This window comes from Papilio machaon, chromosome 3 (assembly GCF_912999745.1).
Source record: "Papilio machaon chromosome 3, ilPapMach1.1, whole genome shotgun sequence".
In the NCBI taxonomy this organism is placed as follows: Eukaryota; Metazoa; Arthropoda; class Insecta; order Lepidoptera; family Papilionidae; genus Papilio; species Papilio machaon.
In genome coordinates this window covers 3,771,366-3,794,680 of record NC_059988.1, presented here as the reverse complement: position 1 = coordinate 3,794,680, position 23,315 = coordinate 3,771,366, and the positions used below count along the sequence as shown (strand labels likewise).

The 23,315-nt window shown below is 33.2% G+C and overlaps 1 protein-coding gene across 6 annotated transcripts; it reads left to right on the top strand.

Annotated features, from left to right (window-relative positions):
• The first annotated feature begins 6,105 nt into the window (after positions 1-6,105).
• Positions 6,106-22,481, top strand: LOC106712406 (protein tramtrack, alpha isoform). 6 transcript variants are annotated; one of them, XM_045686633.1, is made up of 5 exons: positions 6,106-6,376; positions 8,101-9,183; positions 20,917-21,363; positions 21,501-21,734; positions 22,198-22,481. In XM_045686633.1, the coding sequence occupies exons 2-5, from the start codon at positions 8,319-8,321 to the stop codon at positions 22,353-22,355; spliced, it is 1,704 nt and encodes a 567-aa protein (XP_045542589.1). In that variant the 5' UTR covers positions 6,106-6,376; positions 8,101-8,318; the 3' UTR covers positions 22,356-22,481. The 6 variants fall into 6 exon arrangements, with proteins under 6 accessions (XP_045542589.1, XP_045542588.1, XP_045542587.1 ...); XM_045686632.1 differs by lacking the exon at positions 6,106-6,376 and adding an exon at positions 6,925-7,096; XM_045686631.1 differs by lacking the exon at positions 6,106-6,376 and adding an exon at positions 6,925-7,179.
• Positions 22,482-23,315: the final 834 nt, after the last annotated feature.

The window sequence follows — 23,315 nt, the reverse complement described above, 5'->3', positions numbered from 1 at the left end:
TACAGTATAGCTGTATGATCTGTTCTAACATAATTAGTTTTTTTTGTTTATTTCCGATCAATTTTAAATAAAAATAAATATTAATACACTGATTTCAAAAATTGCTAATACAAAACGATAAAATTAACTAGTCGTTAGTAGTTTTTTAATATTTTTTATTTTTCATTTGATGGCGTCTGGATTTCTAGTATTTCTAGTATAATGGAACGCAGCTTAATGAATATGCATCATTAATTAAATACTGTGAAATTAAAAAAATCTGGAATAATGAGTTGTACCTTTGCTTCATTTCATTGAAAAAAAAAATTCAGTCGAAGCGAACAGGCGATGTTTGAACGTAATTGATTTGCCGCCGTACCTTGGTTTTCGTGAGATAGAATTTGTTATGAGCCGCGCAATAACGGGACGGCGCGCATCTCTAACGGATGCCTCCGCCGCGCTTTGCCGCGCTTTTACCGCGTCCTATTGACAGGTGTCCCTGATTACGATTGCGATCAGATAAACTAACAGACATGACATATCACATGATACTATAAAAAAACATCGACTGATATTGTGCAACATCCTTTGAAGAATATTCAATAAGTATTTAAACATTAAATAATGCACTAATTTAATATATTACGCCATTATAGACGATGCAAATCAAAATGTAATTATGTAAAAAATCATTTAAAATGAATTCTAAACGATTAAGGAGTGAATGTATTTTTTTATTGTAATGATCGTAATTTTAAACGATACAAATGAATGTTATAATAATAAAAGATTAATGATATTGAGAAGGGTCACTTCGCGACTCGACTTTTACCTACGGACTATTCTCGGAACTGGGAGTCGTTTGTGGCAAAAACCCTAACTTCGCACATCCCTCTACGCTATATCAAATCTAATAAAATTTTGTCTCCAAGCGTAAAACTTATAGCATTGTAATTAGCTAAAAGTGCACCTTGAATTGGTTTATTTTTTAAAACAGCAGAAGTCTAGCTGCTTAACTACAGAATAAAATTACATTATGCTATGCAACAAATAATAGAAAAAAATCAATAAAATTTCTCTAGTTTTTCTCCTTTATACACTCCTTTATATACGTATACGATGTACGATTATTAAAGTTTGATAAGATAAAAATATTATGCGATTACGTAATTAACTCCAACGATAAAGTAAATTTTTTGCTATTGTTCAATTTTAAAGTCAAAACTTTCTTTCGTGCAAAATAAAAAAATAGGCTTTGAAACATTATAATAATAAAATATCTATGTGTCTATACATTGAAAGGGAATAAATTGCGATGTGGTACTGAATATAAAAATAGAATTGTGCAGTTCAAAAAGAAGAAGATACATCAGGAAATATGCGACGGAGACAACATAAATCGTAAAAAAACGTTAGAAAGGAGAGAAAGAAGGACGCGCTCTGAGTGCTACTATCGTACCGTCTCGCCTCGGGACACATTTCTCTGATATTGCGGAGACTATTGCGTGGTGTAAGATGTCTAACAGTACACGGCGAAAATTGACCGTCCGAATCGAGTCAATGAACCGAAACCAGAGACCGTTAGTCGCACCGAATCGAATCTAGCAGGACGGGCCCTTCCATCTACACCTACACCCAATGCACCCAACATTTTTTTGACATCGTCTATGTGTGTTGCAGCATCACAAAGTAGGCTAGTCCAAGTGATGTCTATTACAAAAATAGCTCCTATGACCGGCGATTCAAAGCTCATTCAACTCATTCGATTTCATATTGATTTCTAAAATTTTATTGAAAATAAATTAAAGTTGAATAATTTCTTCTATGGTAATTTTACCGACACTAATAATTTTTGCATCATTTAATATAAGCGACGCGTTTATTACATGCACTTTCCTTTTTTAACAAAAATAATATGTTCATACATATTATAAACACTTCGAATTCATAATAATTCCTTCATTTACATAAACAAGCATAGTTTATAAGCTGCATTGTGGAGCGAGGCAAGAAAAAAGAAAAAGTATAGCGAAATACGAGGAAATACTTTCAATGGTATGTCAAAGAGAACGCCGCAGACTGCCAGCTATCCTCCGCGCAAAAGAAAATAATAATCAACGAGTGATGTTTCTCCCATCCCATCTTCATTGAGAACGTTGACGTACACACGGCGATGTTAGAAAGCTGAAGGATTTCTTTTTGTTCGCAGCTTTTACCACTTGTATAGTTTTAACAGTTACCGGCAACCGTTCGTTGGCGCCGTTACCGCGTATCTGCTTATTCATTGGTCTCAAAAACCCGCCAAATTTAGAGTTAATCTTTACTATTTTACTTTTATCTCTGTCCTATAAACTTCGTTCATTTAATTATAAAAGTTAATTTTAACTCATAAACCAATCAGTAGCTCTAGATTTTAAAAAAAAGGAAGTTAAAGTTAAAAATCATCTTTCTACTAGCTCTGTACTTTTATACGATCTATTATGTCCTTTACACCGGAACACAGTGCGCATTTTTACAGCTCGTTTGCAAAAAACATGATATTTTATACCGACGCGACGTCCAACTGTAAAGCTAGGTAAAAAAACATTATGCCAAAAACTAATAATAAAATAAACAAACCACTATTCTTTTATAATTTTCCTGATGAACAAGTGCTTCTGGCAGTAAAGTGGAAAGGTGAGATATTATATTACAAGAGTAGTTGTTAGTTAGGGGTTTCATTTTTGTATATATACGACGTATTTCAAATTACCTACAGAAAAATACCTTTCTCTATGTTCATTTTAAAATATGATAGACATTTTACATCTGTCATAAGTTGTTATAATTTTTTGTTACAATTTTTAAACTGAAAAAAAAAATCAAACTTTACCCTGATGATTTTTAGGCCACGTTTGTTATTAAGGGGAAAGTACGTTGGCAAGCTTTTATGTGCCAACAGCGGCGCGCTGTAAACTAGGTCAGCTCACTGTAAGGACTTCAGCTAACACTGGCACGATGACCTAGGTCAGGTCACTGCTGAATTATACTCCCGACTACTGCCTAGCTGCCTACGGATCGATACTGACACCTTTATTTACGTCGCTCTACCAACATTTATACTGGAATTATAACTATCTTATTTCATTTGTTGATACATTCTACGGTGACTTCTTTTGTTTAACATGCCTTTGGGGTTTGACAGGGTTATGTGAGACTGTAATTCGTAGACGCCGCCCTACGATGCGACAGAGCCCTGGGCGGTTGCCCTACCGCGACTTTCCCTAACGCCGGCATTTGGGCAAACAATATTAGTAATTATGTAAATTAAAGGGAAGAAAACTTCCTATTCTCTAAATAAAATGTACTTATTCAGGTTATTCTATGTTATTATACAGGTTATTCTATGAAAACTGCTGACTACGTATTGACTTAAGTACTTAGTCATTTTTTGTTACAATTATTTTGGTAAGGAATATGAAAACTGCTTAAGTTACAAGTTAAAAGATATAGGTAAAAACCTCTGTATCTTAATTATTGTGTTACTGTTCGGAAGTCAGTTTAACTGATGACATTTAGAAACGATAGTACCTTCCAGCATAAGTACTAGAGATAAAGATCTTTCAAGGTAACGTGCGAACACCGTGCTTGCTTTTTCCAAGATAAAATCCTTGTTACATTAAAATACTTTGATTCTAAAATGCGTTACTTCTATTTTATTTTTTCTGTTTTCACTCTTGTAGCCTTCGTCTTGTAAGAGGAAATGGAAAAGTATTTATACGTAGAGTCATTTTATATATTTTTTCTCATACAGTTTCAATTATTTGGTTTCTTTATTGCTCTGGATATTAATATAGGATTACAAAGATTCTATAATTTTCATGTGATTGGAAAAATCTCTGTTAATCGAAAAAACAGTGTTACTGCGTGGTTTAGTACCTATAAAACTCTTATCAGCGTCGGTAACGTGCCCTTATCAAAGATCCGACGATCCATTCTAAAGATTATATTCGCAAGTTATGGAAAATGGAAAAATTTATGTCTTGGCAGCCATTTTAATATAGCTAGCATGTACTTTTCATAACACATTTTATTTGAAAAAGAATGATGATTTTAAAAAGAATCTTTCGATCAATTCTTCTTCGATTCAAATTGCAATGGGTGGTTTAAAGTCCTTTCTAGTGTACGGTATATAATGTTTGGTAAAATATGTGAGACTAGCTGTCGCCCGCGACTCCGTCCGCGCGCCGCAAAAAAAAACTTAATAGCGGTATGAATTTTTTCTCGCCTTTTAAACCTTCCTTCCTAGACCTCCACGAACATTTCAAGAATAAGATGAGATAAATCCGTTCAGCCGTTCTCGAATTTTAGTGAGACTAACGAACAGCAATTCATTTTTATATATGTATATAGATAAATTTTTGTGCGATAGTGTCTGATAAGCAATAGATGATTTGTCGTCATCTGAAATCTTTCTTCGCGTTAGAGGGTGCGGCATTTTAAAAGTCTGAAGAGATAAGTAAATCTAATACAAAATATTATATATCAATAAAGGTAGATCCACAGTCATTTTTATGAAAAGTATACGCCTTCTAAACAATATGAATACTAAATATACCGATCAAATTGGTGATACTAAGAGCACTTGAAACAAACGAACAAGTATGCGTAGAGGCAAGAGAGATGGGACCTCACCAAATGGAAATCCGTAATCTCTGTCTAACTCTTTGGTATGCGCTGATTTTGAAAAAATAAATAATGATTGTTATAACAGGATCTGAGGACATGTATGCAAAGTCGTATCAGTTCGGATAAACATTACAATTTATGCCACAGGACATTTGCGGGGAAAGGAAGTTGCGCAAAAACCGCGCGGTCTTGGAATGCCATCCATTAAGACTGTGTAGATGGAATTTACGTAGTGCACTGTTTAAACGATTTTCAGAGGTAAATCTGGTTTCAAACATTTTTATTGAAAATAAAGCTAAACATATCTCGGTTTTTTGCTTGTTTTATTTATATCTTAGAAATAAATATTTATGACAAAGTGGGATTACAAGAAGGTACATTTTTTCATTGTAAATAACTATTTCAGAGAATGGGGTACACCTTAGTTACATGTAATTACTAAGGGTTTCCCTACGATAGACTTTGAGTGCGGTAATAAATAAGGATTAGCAAAATTATCTGTTTCTAACTTCATATGTTGCTTGGGGGACTCTTTGTTCTGTTAATTTTATCGTATTTTGCTATAATTCCATAAATAATAGAAAGGAATGCCTTATCAGCACTTCTTCGGTTGCATATGACTAATTTACTTGCTAAATTAGGATAATAAGTTAATTAACCGTTTCTTTAATTTGTAATTATGTAGAGATATTTAGTTAAATTATATTTCTTTTTATGCTATTATCATAATGAATAGAAAATTATGAAATCATTTTTGGAGAACGAAATTAATGAGCGTTTGAATTGAAAAGTTCCTTTTTGTTCACTTCACAGATATTGATGTGATTTACAATTAGAAATTTCGAATCTTGAAGATTCAGACTTGCCCTCGGACAGTGCTACTAAGAATTTTTAAGTCCGTTTGTCAAATGACTTTGATTATGAATCATATCTGTTGATTAACCGAAGTATTTTCAGTGATATATCAACAGAGAAAAATGAGCTAGCTATTCAAGTTAAACGTTTATTTGATATTTATGTGCAAAATGAATATTGACAAAATTTTATTAAAACAAATCTGAAAATGCTCGATAACCATGAAAGCATAGCGCATTGGTCTGGAATTCTTTGTTTTTCACCCTAAGCGTAAAGCATAGGTTATCCCAGGCTAATGGTGCTCGGCGCGTTTTCCATGATTCACTTGTGAAACTTTCTAACCCTGTGCCGGAGTGCGGCGGCAGGGAGGGGCGCGCGGGTGCCAGAGCGAGGGTACCGACCTCATTGCCCATTGCCACTCCTCCCGCCGAGGCGGCAGGCCATTTTTATTAAAAACACTTCCGTGTAACATCGCGCACCGATTTTTTTTCGTCCTTCATTCGCTCCTCAAAACTTTTGGACTTTGAAAGTTTTTTTTTTTTAAAGATATTGGTGAAAAATAAATTTTATTTATCCATTCAAGGCCAGACTTTAGATGTTTTGTTTTTTGTGTGGTTTTTTTAGTGAATAATTTTGATGATTTAGAAAAAAAAGAAATATAAGTGCATCTTGCGGACTATTTTCCTTGCGGAGTCGTGCGCATTCGGCTGCGAAAAGTGGCGGAGTTCGTATATCTCCGGCGAGGCGCGAGAAGCGGGCAGGGCGCAGCCACCCCGAGCGCAACAGAGACGGAGCACATGCTGACATGGCGACAACACCGATGGATTAATGTTTTTCACGTGGAAAACTCAACCCTTCAACGATTATTTAAAAGGTAGGCTTAGGCCAAGGATAAAAACTCTTTTTCACGGATGACTTAACTGAGCTTGTGTTCCTCATTAGACGTGTCGCATAGGGATGCTGCAGCGGAAAAGCATTAGATTGTAAAGACGTGTTCTCAAAGTCATAAATCAAAATCTAAATATTGTTATCGGGTTCTGTAATTATTTTATCATATAGGTACCTACAATTTCTGAAATTACTGGCACCCGTATAGCAAATGCCGCTCGACTCATGAAGTCACATTTATCTCATATCGAATTATGTTTCTCGAACGTATTAGACAGATATAAACACACATAATAATGTGAGTCATTCGGATAATAGTTTACACGGGTGCGATCTAACTATACGTCGACGAATGCGAATCAATATATTTTAATAAATCAATATTGGAACATGCACCCTGCGCTGAATATATCCGCTGCCGCCATTTCGATGATGACGGCGTATTTTTTGTGCGAGATATTCGAGTCTCGGCGAGGTGGCGAGGTGGCGCGGTGGCGCGGTGGAGCGAGGAGCGAGGAGCGAGCGAGGCGCGGGCGCGAGGCGGCGTATGGCGTATGGCGGTGCGGGGTTGCGCCGCGGCCCGCGCCCGTCGCCCGTCAGTCGTCGGGTGAGCGGGGTGCGACGTAAACGCGGACTCGGACTATGGCGGAAGGGCTGTTCCTCGCTCCCATAAAAGGGTCGAGTTGATTGTTGTGCAGTACGTGTGGTACGTTATAATGTTTGTGCAGTGATATAATTATTCTCAAACCGTCGTTATCACCACGTATCGGCCGAATTAATGCGGATAACGTAGGTAATAATGCCATTGTGATGACGTAATGTAACGCGCTCGACTGGGTGCGTAGTAATAATTCGAGCGCTCGTTTATGCCGCGATAACGTTTGTGGTCAGCACCTGTGGATGTGAAGCGAGATTTTAATGTTTTTATATATGATAAATATGTTTCACCGTTCTAATAGGAATCTTATAGGAATTTATATAAGCGATGCTGTGTAATTATATGTAATCAAACGTTTTATTATTAGTACAAAAAAGTGTTGGAGCGCGGAGTGCAGCTCGATATTTGCGCAGGGTTTATTTGCATATAGATACTTTGGCTTACACGTAGAATGTTTTCCTACTGCAGTGCGCTCCGCGATGCACAGACTCGCCACCCGCCGCTAGAGGCGCCCTCGATTTTTTAACCTTGATTGAATCTACTAGGTATCTACGTACCGGATCATTCATAACAAACCAGTTAAAGTCATAATAGTCTTTTACTATACCTTTAAATAAAACAAACAGTTTTTTTGAAATATCATGACAAAAAATTGAAATTATTTTCAACAGACTTGAAGCTTCCGCATATTTTACATAATAATTCCTTAAGGGAATGTCAGACGTTGATGTTTATTCAACAAGATACTGATATTAGTTATGAAGTTAGATTTTTCTTATTTTTTGATATTCCAATTAACTTTTTCACAATTAGATATCAACAATATTAAGTCAAAGCAATATGAAAATAAATGTAATTGCCAATCATATGTACATAATATTATATTTTCAAGGGAACTCACTGATGAAACAAATATTTTTTTATTCAGAGAATATGGCTGAGGCATCCGCGCGTTGATATTTTATTTCATACGTGGTTCGGATTCGTAGATTATTAATATCTGTAAATCAATCGTCATTTGTTATTTAAATATGTATTTTATCCTGTTGCAGGTTCCCCTGCGCCTGTCAAACAAAATGCACTAACACTACGAAACATGCAATTTTAAAAATGGCTTCTAAGTAAACATTATCCATTGTTAAAGTTTTGTTATATTGTTCATGGAACAAGAGAGAATACTTATGTATACATCATTGATATTGTTAAACCATTAGATTTTAAGCCTGAACTGGTGGAAATCATATCTTGGAAAGGATAGTAAAAAACAAAGATGGCTACACAAAGATTCTGCTTGCGATGGAACAACCACCAGTCGAACATGCTGTCGGTGTTCGACCAGTTGCTGCACGCGGAGACCTTCACCGACGTCACGCTGGCGGTCGACGGCCAGCTGCTCAAAGCACACAAGATGGTCCTCTCCGCCTGCAGCCCATACTTCCAAGCTCTCTTCGTAAACCATCAAGAGAAACATCCCATCGTCATATTGAAGGACGTTCCTTACTCGGATATGAAGAGTTTATTAGATTTTATGTACCGCGGAGAGGTTAGCGTCGATCAGGAACGTCTGACGGCCTTTCTGAAGGTGGCCGAAAGCCTGAGGATAAAGGGCCTGACCGAGGTGAACGAAGAGAAGTGCGACATTCCCGCGCTCACCAACTCGCTGATCCAGCAGCAGAGCGGCGGCAACGCGCACACGCCGCCACCGCAGCTACACAGAATACATCCGTACATGCATCAGAAGCGGCCGGCGGCCGGCATGCCCACTGGCGGCGCGCCCCCCAACCTCTTAATGCCTTTATTGGGCAACGCCCTAATGCAACCGAAAAGGAAACGAGGTCGGCCGAGAAAGCTGAGCGGTAGTTCTAGCGATGCGCTGAACACGGCGGCCAGCCCGCCCGGTGAGTTCGTGCCGGAGTCGGCGTCGCACGCGCCCGCGCACCGGGACCGCGCCGGTGACCAGTTGATCAGAGGCTCACCGGAGATGCTCGAGGTCAAGATGTCTATGGAAGGGTTCGGCGCCGAGGAGGGCGCCACGTCGTGCGGTGAGGAGGCGGGCGAGGCACTTATGATCGACGAGGGCGACGACGCCCACTCCAACGAGGCCCCCACCTCCGGCAAGGACTCCGAATCTGCAGGTACGTGTTTTTCACTCATAATCGTACTAGCTCATATCAGGTTTCTGTTATCCTAGTAGTTACATTTTTTTATTTAAAAATGCAAAATTTAAATAAATGATTTTTTTTTAACAAATAGTAAATACAAAGAAAAGAAAAGTAGGAGCCCCGTGAATATTTTAATTTCGCTTGTCTTTTGTAAATACGTTATAATTTTCCTTTCCATTGACCTAACACCGTTTTTTGATTTTGTATAAAACGTTTAAAAACATAAGAGAAAAGCTAATGGGATATAAGCTTTGATGTTAGGATTTATATTAAGTGATAAAGTGAAGTGTATTATTGACTACCTATTTATTTATTTAAAGTTTATTTTGAAGGGGTAAGTGATAATCTATCAAATTATTATTGACGTATTCGTTCTCGATAAATGCTTATTTCTTCTACGAGTCATCAGTTTAACTATTGCTTGCTTTTCTGCTTTCGGGGAGAGCTATTAGAGGAATGGCCAGGGGCGATTTCGGTGTGGTAATGGTTTGGATAACATAATTTCACTCTATTAACTTCTTAAACATATATATAATACACAAGAAACGGGAAAACGAACAAGGCTTATTCCCAATAGCTTTCCTTCATTCAAAGCATAATTGGAAATATTCTAGTTTACGAACATCCTAATTTTATTTTTGTCCGCGCACGTAACCTCACCCACTATTATATTTCCAAAAAATCATTACATTAAATACGATTTACTAGCGATTTCATTGAGGAGATAAGAAATTAAGTTATACCATTTCAGATATTGAGAAAACAAAAGAGGAGTCGTTAAACCACAATCCGACGAACGGACCGACCCTTAAAGTAGAAAATGGATCCATAAAGCAAGAGCCAGTCTCAGAGTCCGCCGACGAATATAACGAGCCCATCGAATACAAATACAATCCGGAAAGAAGCCGCGAAAACTCAAACTCGCAGGAAGGTCCCATAAAAGACATTGAAGACAAAACCAGACAAGGTCGTAATCTAAAGCCAAAGAATAGTAAAAAACTGCTACCCCAAATGTCCAAATTTAGAGCTCGAAACTTATTCAGTCAGCTCTCCGGTCTCTCCAATTTAAATCCGGCACTTAATAGTTTCGATAAATTTCCTCCCGAAACGGTATTGATGCCAGCATTGGCGACACAGTTGTTCGCGGCTGAACTTGAACAGGGCAACCTGAACTTGCCAGCTAACGAAATATCCGATTTGTCGCAAACCAATTGGGAACATCGCATTTTCCCTTCCCCCATTAGGAAAAATAACATAGGTAACGTGGGCAGCTATCACGAGGAGACTAATGAATCCGTAAGGGACTATTGCATTAAAGAAGGTGAAAATGTTTTCCGTTGCAAAATTTGCGCGAGGGTGTACACCCACATCAGTAACTTCTGCCGGCACTACGTCACTTCCCACAAGAAGGACGTCAAAGTGTTTCCTTGCCCTATTTGCTTCAAAGAGTTCACTCGCAAGGACAATATGATCGCGCACCTGAAAATAATACACAAAAATCAACCGAACGCCCACGAACAAATGGCGAAACAGGAGTCTTAATTCCAAACAAACTTATAATCGGCTACTTAAATTCTTTTGGAAGTAAAACAGATCTGATTTACGAAGTAGGATTGTTTTTAAGTAATAGAATTCGATTTAAGTATAGCAGCTATAGTAGATTGCAATTGATTAGGCGTTCGAGCTCTAAATTTCACGAATGTATCAATAAGTTTTGTTGATATTTTATGGATATATCGTTTGTTGTTATATTTATGTATTTATATTTATTTACGTTTGTTCCATTTGTTTCTTTGAGTGCTTGACCTTGGGCGATGTTTACGACGAATTCTATATGATTTACTTGTTATTTTGCACTCACTTGTTACTTAATTTTATTACTTACAAAAATTTCAGGGTACAAATATACTTACTCATGGTGATTTTAAAGAGCGTAGTCTGTTCGGATTACATGCAATTCTCATTGAACTGAATTAGTTAGTATAGGATTAGGTGTTACTTTACGAGTATACCAATGGCGCGGCCTTTTTGTAAAACTTAACTTAATATTATAATAATACGTACTAATTATTTTTTTTAGCACGTTGCAGATATCCTAATGAAGAGGCTAAACAATTTACAAAAAGGTTGTTGTTGGTACAGTATGCCAGCGCCATTACGTAGTGGCGTGGAATGCATTTTCATTTAACTTGCCTTATTCGTGATCTTAGATGTTAATATAATAACTTCTCCGAAGTAAAACTCAACACGGGCTATGATAATTTCTAGGTTTTTTTTTGTTAAGATTAATTTAAAATATTTTATCAATGTTAATATACTTGAATATAGGTAATTACGAAATACAATCGTAAACATATTTATATGGTTACAACAAACTTATATTAATCATTAAAAATCTCAGTAAATATGAAATAGTAGTTTAGAGTCAGTTCCTCATTGTACTTTGACAGTTTTACAGCTCTGAATAAGCTAAAAATATTTAACTAATCCACTACTCATCAGATTGATGGTTAAAACATATATTTATTCATAGAAAATCTATATATTAAATCTGAGTTTCTGTCTAAGACAATATAATAAAGAAAATATATTAGAAAAATTCACAGTATAAGGGACAAAGAGATATAAACTATAAAAGATTCTATTTAATTTTATTTTCTTCTTTTTTAGTAAAAATACATATTTTTCCGGGGATAAAATCGAGAGAGATATAAATGAAATATTGTAAATATATGATAATGGTACCACATTGTGTTGTCATGTGATCGAGGGAGGTGCTTTGAAAATTGTCTTATTACTGGAACCATGAGATGATTTGTAAATTCTATTTTATTAGTAAACAAAACACCTTAATAGTAAGGATATGTACTTATAAATGTTTTATTTATAGCAAATGTAGTCTTCCATTTCTAATATTTATAGTCTCACGTTATCAAATATGAAAAATAATATCAGTTAGATCCTTGTTATGACAAAGTTCTATTTCGATTAGTAAAACATATGTTGATCCAAAATATAAATGTTTCCAACATACATAGGTAGAGTCCAGGGAACGCTTGCCTATTAGTGTGCCTTTACTTGTAATAAAATAAGTTAAATCACTATAACTACTAGTTGACTAAGAAATTCAAAGAATATTATGTATAATTATTTATTTTCATTATTCAGAGTTTACAAATCTACTTTAAGATGCTTCCTTAGGAATATAGTAACCTTTAGACCCGCGTAGTTACATTTAAAAAAAAGGATATACGTAAGAATATCATCTCATGTTTCCCTTTTTCTTGGAAATTCGAGACGAACTTAAAATTAACTACAAAAAAAAATTTATAAGATTTGAAGGCAATCAAGGCCGAATAATCAAAATGAAGACTGTAAAAATCATTATAAAAAAAACGAATTTATTGTACCTACCTTTCATAAACTTTATACGAAATTTATCTGGAAATTCGTTGGGTACTTAAAAATGGAGGGAAAATATATTTAATTTAGAGTTGAGGCTATGAAAGGGAACGAGGATAATAATAGTCAATTTAGCCAGTGCCTAAGCCTACGTTTTAGGTAATTTAACACCTTTTAATGATTCTTTTATTCCGATACAAATTGATGTATCCGTTGTTCCTTTAATTTGTAGATAATGGCTATAACAATTTATTTATAATATTACAGAGTTATATAATAATTTTAATAAAACAAACAACATTATTTATTATTGTTAAAAGCTATATCATCGATTGGTGCTAAATTAAACTTAAGAAAAATGTCACATTTGATGTGACATTAAAAAATATATTGTCCCTAATATATATAACATATATTATATATTGTTTGTTGAATTATTTTAAATAAATATCTAAGTTTCCATTTCTTTAGAGGCAATGTACGAGATGGAAATTTATTTGCAGTTCAAACTTACAAAGCTATAAAACTGGTAAATCCATATGTAAAATACAGATTAAATATATAATATATAGCAGATTCATCATATGTAGAATATATAATATTGTTGGCTCTTCACAGATATTTATTTATTGTTTATAGTTAGTGAATTACACATTTTCAGTGTTACTATTATCAGAACTTCTTAACTATTTAAATAAATAATAAATATATATTTTTTTCTTCAAGATATGTCTATATGACAGTGCTTAGAGAGGTGTTTAATATTAATTTGTGAATCGTTATTCGATTTCTCTACTCTCAATAAGTAATTAGAAATGTAGTGCTAAAAAATTTGACAAAGGGTTTTAGAATTTAAAAAAAGATCTTTAGATGCTCTTAATTGTAGATACAATAGTATATTAATTTGTTAAGCAATTCGAGAACTAAATGGGGCCAATTTTGTGCCCGAGTTGATAAAATTTATTGCATAATTATTGTATTAAAAGAATCGTTTCTATCATCAATGTGTGACCGGAAAATATTTTGATAATAAATAAAAGCAATACCGTGAGGGAAATATTTAAATCTTATATAAAATTTCAAATTGGAAAAATGTATTTAAGTGGACCAATTGCCCTTAAATCAGTTAAAGTGATGCAGAGACATGAAAAAATATTTTTCAAAATATTTTCTGAGCACTAGAATCCAAAACAGTTTGTACTAAAAAGTTATTTAAAATGAACTGCCTTAGCTAATCTGACTTAAATCTTGCCGTTAATTATATCAGAAATCAAATGTAATAAAAGAAAATAAAACGGGCAGTAAATTTTAAATAATTTGTAGGAAAATCGGCTCAGTGCCTCGATGTAGTTTAAATATTATTAATACATTGATATTTTACCTCTCATAAGTGAATCGCAAATGAAATAGTTCTATTAAAATTATTTATCTTCACATAAAAATGGACGATAATATTACATTTATAGTCTTTAGCCAAATGTTGAATCCATATTATATTTATTTGTTGGTTACGCACTTAGCCAATAGAAAACGCAAAAGTAATAACATAGGTAAAACGGAAAATAGTATGGTTACATGACATAGAAATATTTGTTCATGAAAAATTCATTTGTATACAATAAGGTGTTAATTACTATTTTTAGAATCTTTAAAGAGAATAATAAAAGTTAAAACAAAAATAGACAATCTTTTGAATTCATGTTTGTATCATATTATGTTATGTTTCAATTTGTTACTATTTTATTTTTTACCTCTTTTTTTTTGTTTTGTATCTTATAACGTCATGATGCCGTCGTATTTTCGAATGTGAGCCAAAAACAACAATTAATTTTATGACTTAATAGTTTTTGTTTTTTGAAGATATATTTTCAGCATTGTCGTAGCAATAAAATTGTCTATGTCATATTTACGTTCGTCAAAATTTTCGTTTGAAATATGCATTTGAATGCACATTTACCGTGATTCATTCCGTTGACGAAACAGCTGTACAAAACATATTTTAAATAATAAATTTTTGTACTTGTGTTTCGGCAATGTAAACCCAAGGTTGAGATGAGTAACCCAAACCTACTTACATCGAATTGTCACATTTGATTTCAATGTTCAAAGGTGGTTAAATAAATGTCACTGGTGATAAAAGCAACGACGATGCTATTTTGATTTTATAAAAAAAAAATATTATAATATAACATAAATTTTAATTCGTTAAAGTAGCAAAGTAACAACACGGGTTATTAGTAAAGATTAGAATAAGTATTTATAATATAATTTAGACTTAAATTGTGTTGTTAACAATGGAGTGTATTTTCTAAAGTGTAGAAAATGTGTAGTCAGGAAGCGAGGACTGATCAGGTAGGTAAGAGGCTACCCACGTGTCGTAGCGGTGTGGTTAGAGCTAGATTATGTTTAACAATATGCTTTCTATGTTGCTCAAAATGACGCTATGCGAGAACAAAGTATTTTTGGTTCAGTACAAATTATTGCTTTTGTGATTTTTATTTTACTATTAAAGATTTTTTTTCTTTGTTACGATCTGTAGATTATGAGGCTTTATATCTTTTAAATTCTTGTTAATTGTTTTGATTTCTGTTTTTTTCCTCTATATACTTATGATATGTTTACTTTTAAATCTCTTGTTATGTTTTATCTATGATTCGAAATGCAGCTACAATTTTTATATCAATTTTCAACTTAACAACCCACCTTTTGTGATCTTAAGAAGCTAAGAGAGCTGAAGCGTTATTTTTAATCACGTACCTACAACAGGTACTACCGAACTTGCCGAAATAGTTCCAAATGCAATCACTTGAGTCCTATTATTTAACATAGTTAGAAACTTCTTTTTTGTTACATTTTTTTTTAATTTATTATTTAGCATTACGATTATTTTTAAATAGTTTAATTAAGACGTTTGACTTTGCAGCAGTTTGACATATTCTAAATATACATTTGTTTAATGTTCACTGCCTAGATTTGTATAATTTAGATTGCACATCAGAACATGCAATGTTTCTTTATTTCAATTCGATATTTTGTTTCCTTAGTTTTATATATTTTATTTTAGGATTCATTGCATGGATGAATTTGTTTCTCAGCATCAATGAAATTGTTTTTTTTTTCTGTATAAAGTGAATGTTCTTGGTGCTATTTGTCACATACTTTATGTATGTAACTCGTATGTATAAAACGGTTGGTCCATGTCGGCCGGGCGACAGGTTCATCCATGAAGTAGTTCCATCATTATTTCCTTCTTTACAATTGGTGTAGTAAATTTCCTCATTCACTTTGAACAAATAAATATTATTATTATATTTTCGTCTTTTGTTTTTTTTTTACCCACAATTGTCTACTTAGATTAAATTTGATTTAGTTTAAAGTAGATGGCCGAATGTACGTATAACTTAAAAAGCTATTTATGTTAAAGTTACTTAAAAAAGCTAATTAATAAAGCATTTCTTAAATGATTTCAGGACGTGGCACTCCCGATCTCGACAGTAAAGATTTGAAGTACGCACAGTCGCCATTACACGACGGACATGGAAAGATAAGGGTAAATCCAGCAACACAGCACGCATCGACGTCCACAGAATACCAGAACGATTCAATAAACAACAATACGTTACAAACGGGCGGCAGCCAGATGCAACGGCCGGTGGCAAGGAGAAGGTTACGGAGGAGAGCGAATTCAGCTTCCAATGATCCCGCAGAACAGCTCACAGAAATGTCCGTCCGAGGTCTCAATTTGTTTCGATACGCATCAGTAAACGAAGGGGTGTATCAGTGCATTGAATGCGCCAAAGAGAACATCCAGAAGACGTTCAAAAACAAGTATTCATTCCAACGGCACGCGTTTCTTTATCACGAGGGGCAACAGCGGAAAGTTTTCCCATGCCCTGTGTGTTGTAAGGAGTTCTCGAGGCCTGATAAGATGAAAAACCATATGAAGACGACGCACGATTGCTACGTTCCTAAGGATTGTGTGTATCCATCGAACGCATTCTTTATGATGCCAGGGATAGAGGGGCAGTTGCCGCCCGGGATTAAGCTGGAGGCCATCGGATCCGCCTCTCCCCGAGGCTCGACGCCCTCACATTCGTCTCCCGATCCTACGCAAGTTTGAAATTAGCATTTCAAAAATGCCACCTTTCCACGTTCAAATCTGAGAGGTCCTATTTGAAGTGCCTTTATGTCATAAAAAGTTATTTTTATAAAGAGCAGTGACATCTTCGGAAAATATTCTATTGTAATATTTACATGTACAGTGTAGTATGATATATTTACACAAGTATTTAATCTTCTTTCCAAGATGAGTTTTTAGGTGGAGAGGATTACTTCGCAGATGTCAGAGCTCACGATATAAAAATCAGTATATATAGATGTTTTAAAGACTATTTTCCTTCTAATAAGTTTTCTATATAGATTTAAGAAATTCGTGAATTTGATAGACATAATATTTGTTCTATTTTTGGAGTAAAATTTTGTACGTACACATTTAATCGTACGCGACATACTATATTTCCAATGATACTGTTATGCATTTAAAATCTAATATCTGTTACATAGAGTTCATAATGTTAAACTTTTTTTTGAAGAGTATGGTTGTGCAAATATTAGACAATAAATATACGATACAATAATGGAGGCCAGTTATGCAGTTATTGCAACGTTAGAAATTTAATGTTTATATTAAAAGAAAGGGACTTTAGTAATAGGTGTTTTCAATGTTCAAAAGTGCCTTCCATTTATACAATTTTATAAATTAGTTATTTTTGAGTCTCAAGACATTTTATTAATTCAGTAAACTTTTTAATAACGGACCAAAAATTTGCAATAATTTAAAAAACAACGAAATATTTGTTCGATAACATCCCTTTGTGGCTTTTTTTCCATCTCCAATTTTTTCGAGCTATCCGTGAGTAGTTACACCGTAACAGTTTTAAACAAAACATGTTGCCATCTCTCTTATTCTTTTGGAAAATGAAGAGATTATGTTTTTGTATAGATGTCTGTAGTAGAAACCCACGATAATAACACTCCGACCAAAGACTTTAACTCTCGTCTTTGCATTCTAAATCGGGAACTGAAGAACACTACCCTCAATATATAATGGTCGTATGTTTTAAATATTAAGATTGTGTTTGTTGCGATAAAATTTCAATTGCACACCTATAACAAATAAGTATAGTTATAATATGTTAAATTTTAACCGTCTGTTCTAATTAAAGACTTTAACTTAGATTTTTAAATATACGATTTATTAGTGAGTCTGTTAAAATGTGTACCTATATACTTTATATATAAAAAGATGTTATACATTAGATATATCAAAATGGTTACGTAAAATATAATAGTGCCATAGCACATTTATTCGTATAAATGAATGTTTCCAACAATAAATCTACATAATATAGTATAGTTTTAAAAATGTCATAGCGCAAGCTAAGACAGAGAAACGACAATCAGCAGTTCTTCCATTGATAAGGGATATAATGTTTGTTAGTTAGTTAATGTTAACTAAACTCCGTGTTAGTTTTAAGTTATCGTTCGAAGTTAACAAATCTCCATTTAGGAGTAAGTTTGAAACAGTTAAAAAAATTTAATTGGCGAGCAATTTATTTAGTGTTGAAATATAATTATCTACTTAAAAATATAATTGGTTGTATAATTCGAATTAATTTACGTGTTTGAAGTTTAAACGCACAATTTAAGGTCTTCGTTAAGTTTTCTATAAGATCGATAGGTTTGAGTTTTGTACATAATGTAAGGGTGTAATACTTGAATTATTTTAGTTTTAATATCGCCATTAAGGTATTAACAATTGCAGTGTGATTTATTTAGATATATACGGCGCCAGTCTGTCGCACAAATTTTACATTTCGTAAATAAACCTCTTATTGTACACGAAGATACGTTAGTAATTTTTCATTTCGTTTTTTTTATTTTCGGTATTTTTATCTGTATTCAATCGATGAAACAGCTGTGAATTTGTTTATTTTCTCTTCTTTTTTTTTGTAGTATTTTATTTTGTGATATTAGTGCTAACTAAGTTAGCTTTTCATATGTTCATTGTTATATCATTATAATTATTTCTTTTCCTTTCTAACCACACGCTGCAAGGCAGCTTATTTAAAAATTATAGACTTTATATATTTGAAAAGAATTCACATGAGTATTATAGAATACTAGCTGTCGCCCGCGACTCCGTCCGCGCGCAGTTAAAAAAAACTTAATAGGGGTATGAAATATAGATAGTAGCCGATTCTTAGACCTACTGAATACGCATATAAAAATTGGTAAAAATCGGTAAAGCAGTTTCGGAGGAGTACGGTAACTAATATTATATAAAAGATAAAAAAAAATTTCGGCTCTAACTAAACATACAGTTTCTTTATATATGCAACTTTAATATATATTTAGAACACCTTTTTTTATTAGACTTCAAAAACATTTTTTTTTACAATTTTAAAGTATTTTACTGAAATTAACGAGTTAAATATTTCGTATATTCCTCTTTTAAATAAATTTTATCGGTCAATAAGCGTCGCTTTATTTTGATTTAAATTATATAAATTTTATAACATACGTTACAAGATATAGTACATAATATTATTGTGGATGTATATTTTCTATACTAAACATATAATTAAACAGATTTAATTCAATAATCCTTCACAATTAAGCAAGTATGTGCAATGTTTTATTTAACTGTTGTTTATTTTTCTATATTCTATAATAAATATAATAGATAACTAAAAGTAAATACAGATCAAATGATATTTATGCTATAATGCCCTTTTTACATTATTCCAGCCCAGCTATCGAATCCAGCGCTGAATTACAACTGGATAATTGCAAACCCACATGGTGCTTGTCAGTTTGGTTTTGATTTTTTCAATTGTAATCCATCGCTGGATTCGATCTCTGGACTGGAATAATGTAAACTGGGAAAAAAGCTTCACATTTAGTTCGTTTTACCGTCGGTTTCCATTGCCGAAACAAATATAAAAACAAAATTGTTAAATTTGAGACAATGAAACGTTTTTACTTAAATTCTTCGGCAATGGGAATCCACGTTTAGTTTTTTTTTTAATCTTTTTTTTTTTGTTAATGTTTTAAGTAGCTTTTCATTATATTCCCTTATAATTTTTTTTTCAATTTAAAGCATACCTTTACAAACGTTTATCTTCAATGTAATAAAATATGATCAAGTAATATAAAATAATGTGTAAAGAAAAAAATAAATATAGTAATATGTATTTTTTATTTCATTCATGTTTCTTTTTTTTTATTGAGTACATACACATCTATTGAACTTTACATTTTTTTTATTTTCAGAAATTATAAGCTCGTCGAATAAGTAACAATTATTAACAAATTTCTTTCTATCTAGCACGTTTTAATGGTTTATTACTCTTGTAATCTTTTGTTCGTAACAAACAGTAAAAAAAGCTTTAACATTTGATGTAAACTAAACTACGAAAAAGATTATTTTTTATGTAACAAAAAAATTAAGTAGATATATAAGGGAACGAACTTTACCAGCGTATTAAATATTAATAAAGAAACGTGTACACTGCAAATAATAATTCTTATAAAATAAAAAAATTAAACACTAAATTTTTTGTTGTTTATTCACCTGGAATAAAGAAGTTTTTCGCATTTTTTCGGTAACATAAAATGATCTGGAATTAAAGAGGAGTCTGTTCGAACAAGCTGGTCAATGAAAAATGGCGACTTAATTATTTCAACAATTTAACGACAGTTGTAATTACGTTTGTTCTATTTACATTTTTGAAAAAATAAAGAATATTTCGAAACCGAATTTGACATTAGTGACCGTAGCACGAATATTTTTGACAATCATCTTCGTACCTTCAATTATTTCAAAATCAGTATGAGATTATTAGTTTAATTTACGCCCGATAGGGCGATGTATAAATTTTAATACAAATTTTGTCGATTACGATACAACGGAGATTGTCACAAATTTTCGTGCTAGGCCCACGGATATCAAACGCCTCAATCTCCGTGGAGATAAATAAATGTGCAGTAATTTTTTTTTATATTTTAATTTCAATTTTGTAATTATTTACCAAACAATTTTTTTACAAATTAAAAAAAATACTTAAAAAAAGATAGTTTTAAAAAAGCTTTACTAATAAATACTTCTCTGGAATTTTACATACGATAATAAAATCAAACCAAATAAATGTTGACTATTTCAAGGAGACCGAGAGAGGAAAAGGTAAAACGATAGTTCCGTTTTTCACATTCTTTGAATCATAATAGTATTTTAAATTGCAGTATATCACTACACATATGAAGATGATGGTGAAGGTAATAGTGTGCCAGTTATCACTTTGGAGGTCCTTTCTAATTACACACAAACAGATCCTACCCACGAGTATCCCGAACAACATGATCTAATGTTAAACGAAGTACAAACGAACGAATCACAAGACGCTACATGTATGCAATATAATGATAATTCCTGTAGTCAAATGGAGTCAGCTATAATAGACAATGAGAACAAAGACCAAGATCATGGAAACAGTTCTAAAGTGAGGACGGATCTTCTGGAGTACATGACAAGGAATGATGGCAGTGTATTATGCAAGTTGTGTGGGGAAATCTTACAAAGTAGAACGCATTGGTATAGGCATAAATACAAAGCACACGCTATGCCGCCGCTGAATCCAGCACCGCTATTTCAATGTGAACAGTGTCTTGTATTCTTCAAAAGTAGAAAAGGTTTGTAGCTGTTTATATGTTCCGAATATTGCTTTACTATGTCACGTGAGGTTACGAAATGATACGTTAACTATTTTTTTCACCTGAGCTTAGATAAAATCAAAATGGAGTTTAGTAATCATAGCTTGTTATTTCAGGTTACATTGGTCACCTAGCCAGCAGACATAGTGAAGTTCTAGCTGACTCAAGTCCGGTTTTGACTAACTCACAAGCAGAAGCACTCGCGAAACAAGCACAAACCCAGACGGAGATGCGAGACGATACGGATCCAGAACTAGCTATACCCAAGACGAGTGTGCCCAATTATCAGTCCATAGTCAAACAAGCGACAAAAACATTAGAGACAAAACGACATTATAGAAATACTAAAGGTACTTCATTTTTTTTTACTATCAAATCGATTGCTTGTTAAGTGATTATTAGTATACACCAAAATTAAGAAATTCTTGAAAATCGATCCAACGGCGAGACTAATAACATTTCAGTATAATTGTATAGAAAGACTTTAAATTGTGTACAAACACAATCAGGGTAGTCTACAAAGACTACCCTGATTTTTGGCTGCCGAAACACCTGCATAAAAATATCTGTTTCCAAAGATAAGAGGGATGACTAAGACTTAACGTAGATAATTAATGTTATTATAGTCTGTAATGTACTCGTTTTATTATTGACAACTTCAACTTTGACACCTGTCAGGGCAACGTAGTGATGTAAAAAGGCAATTGAAAATTAAAGATTATAATGAAAATATTTAAATTTTAATATTTCAATAGTGTTGTATTGAGGTGTTTTGTATTTGTTTTTTTTAATGATAAATCTCACATATTTCAGATCAGGAAAATCAAGCAGATTGGGAAGAGCGACGTACCCGAGAGGAGAAACTCGTCGCCGATATTATAGATCGTGTGCGGAGGGAGTGCGAGGCGCAGGGCTCCGGGGGGCCGGCGCGGCGCGGCTACACGCGGCGCACCACCGTCATGCACACGTAACGTCCATAAAGCGACATGTCAATATAAAAGTTAACTCAAAAGTTCCTCTAAATTGTCTACACAAAACTTTGAAGCCTTACAAGGCTACTAATGCTCATCGTTCGTGCCAAATCTTTTTGTATATTTACGTGCCATTTCAGTGAAATAAGGTGCCAAGTAATACATTTTTATTATAATCTACGTATTAGTATAAGAAATTGTAAATATTTATATATTACTGTTAATTAGCGGTATTTGACGTTCTCAATACTTTTTTAAAAATGTCGTTTCGTTAGATTGGTGAAAATTTTTGATGATATTTTACGCTCACATTCTTTAAGATGTTGTTGTTTTGTTTATTTATTTTTATATTTAAATTATACAGTAGTTAAATTTAACTATTATTTAATAATATTGTTGTGAAAACAATTTTTTTTCTAAGCTCTTGACACTATTTTATTAAACGTCCCGAGCTAAATAAGTTATATTTAAGTACACAAGAACAACTATTTCAGACACGATGAGTTTTTTTTCATTATTTGTTAGTACCTATATTTTAAGTGCAATATAAACCTTTAATTCTAGTCTATATTATAATGTTGTTAATTTTTTCTTTTTTTTAAAGTACGATTTTTAAAATGTACATTAAGTTCTTCCATAATTAATTAAATCTGTGTGCCAATGACGTATCATGATAGTATCGTGGTAGTGCAATTTTGTGCTTTTATTTAAATAATTTTAAACTAATTATAAAACTAAATCATATATTTTTCGTTTTAGCCGTCTTAACACAATAACATGTTACTCCTTTTATATCTGCAATATCCAGTCACTACTACTAATTTTCTCCAACAATTACCGTTGTTGTAAAATATGTAATGGATTAATGCGAATGCAATTTGCGATAATGATCCACAATAGTCAGTAATTATTTTGTAAACGAATAAATTAAACGTGAATGTGCACAATTAAAAATGTATG

Bases quoted from the DNA above. Each gene is read 5' to 3' on its own strand.
- LOC106712406 (XM_045686633.1), top strand. From the start codon at position 8,319: ATGGCTACACAAAGATTCTGCTTGCGATGGAACAACCACCAGTCGAAC. The intron at 9,184-20,916 runs GTACGTGTTTTT...TTTAAATTGCAG, and splicing joins CAAGGACTCCGAATCTGCAG to TATATCACTACACATATGAA. The intron at 21,364-21,500 runs GTTTGTAGCTGT...TTGTTATTTCAG, and splicing joins ATTCTTCAAAAGTAGAAAAG to GTTACATTGGTCACCTAGCC.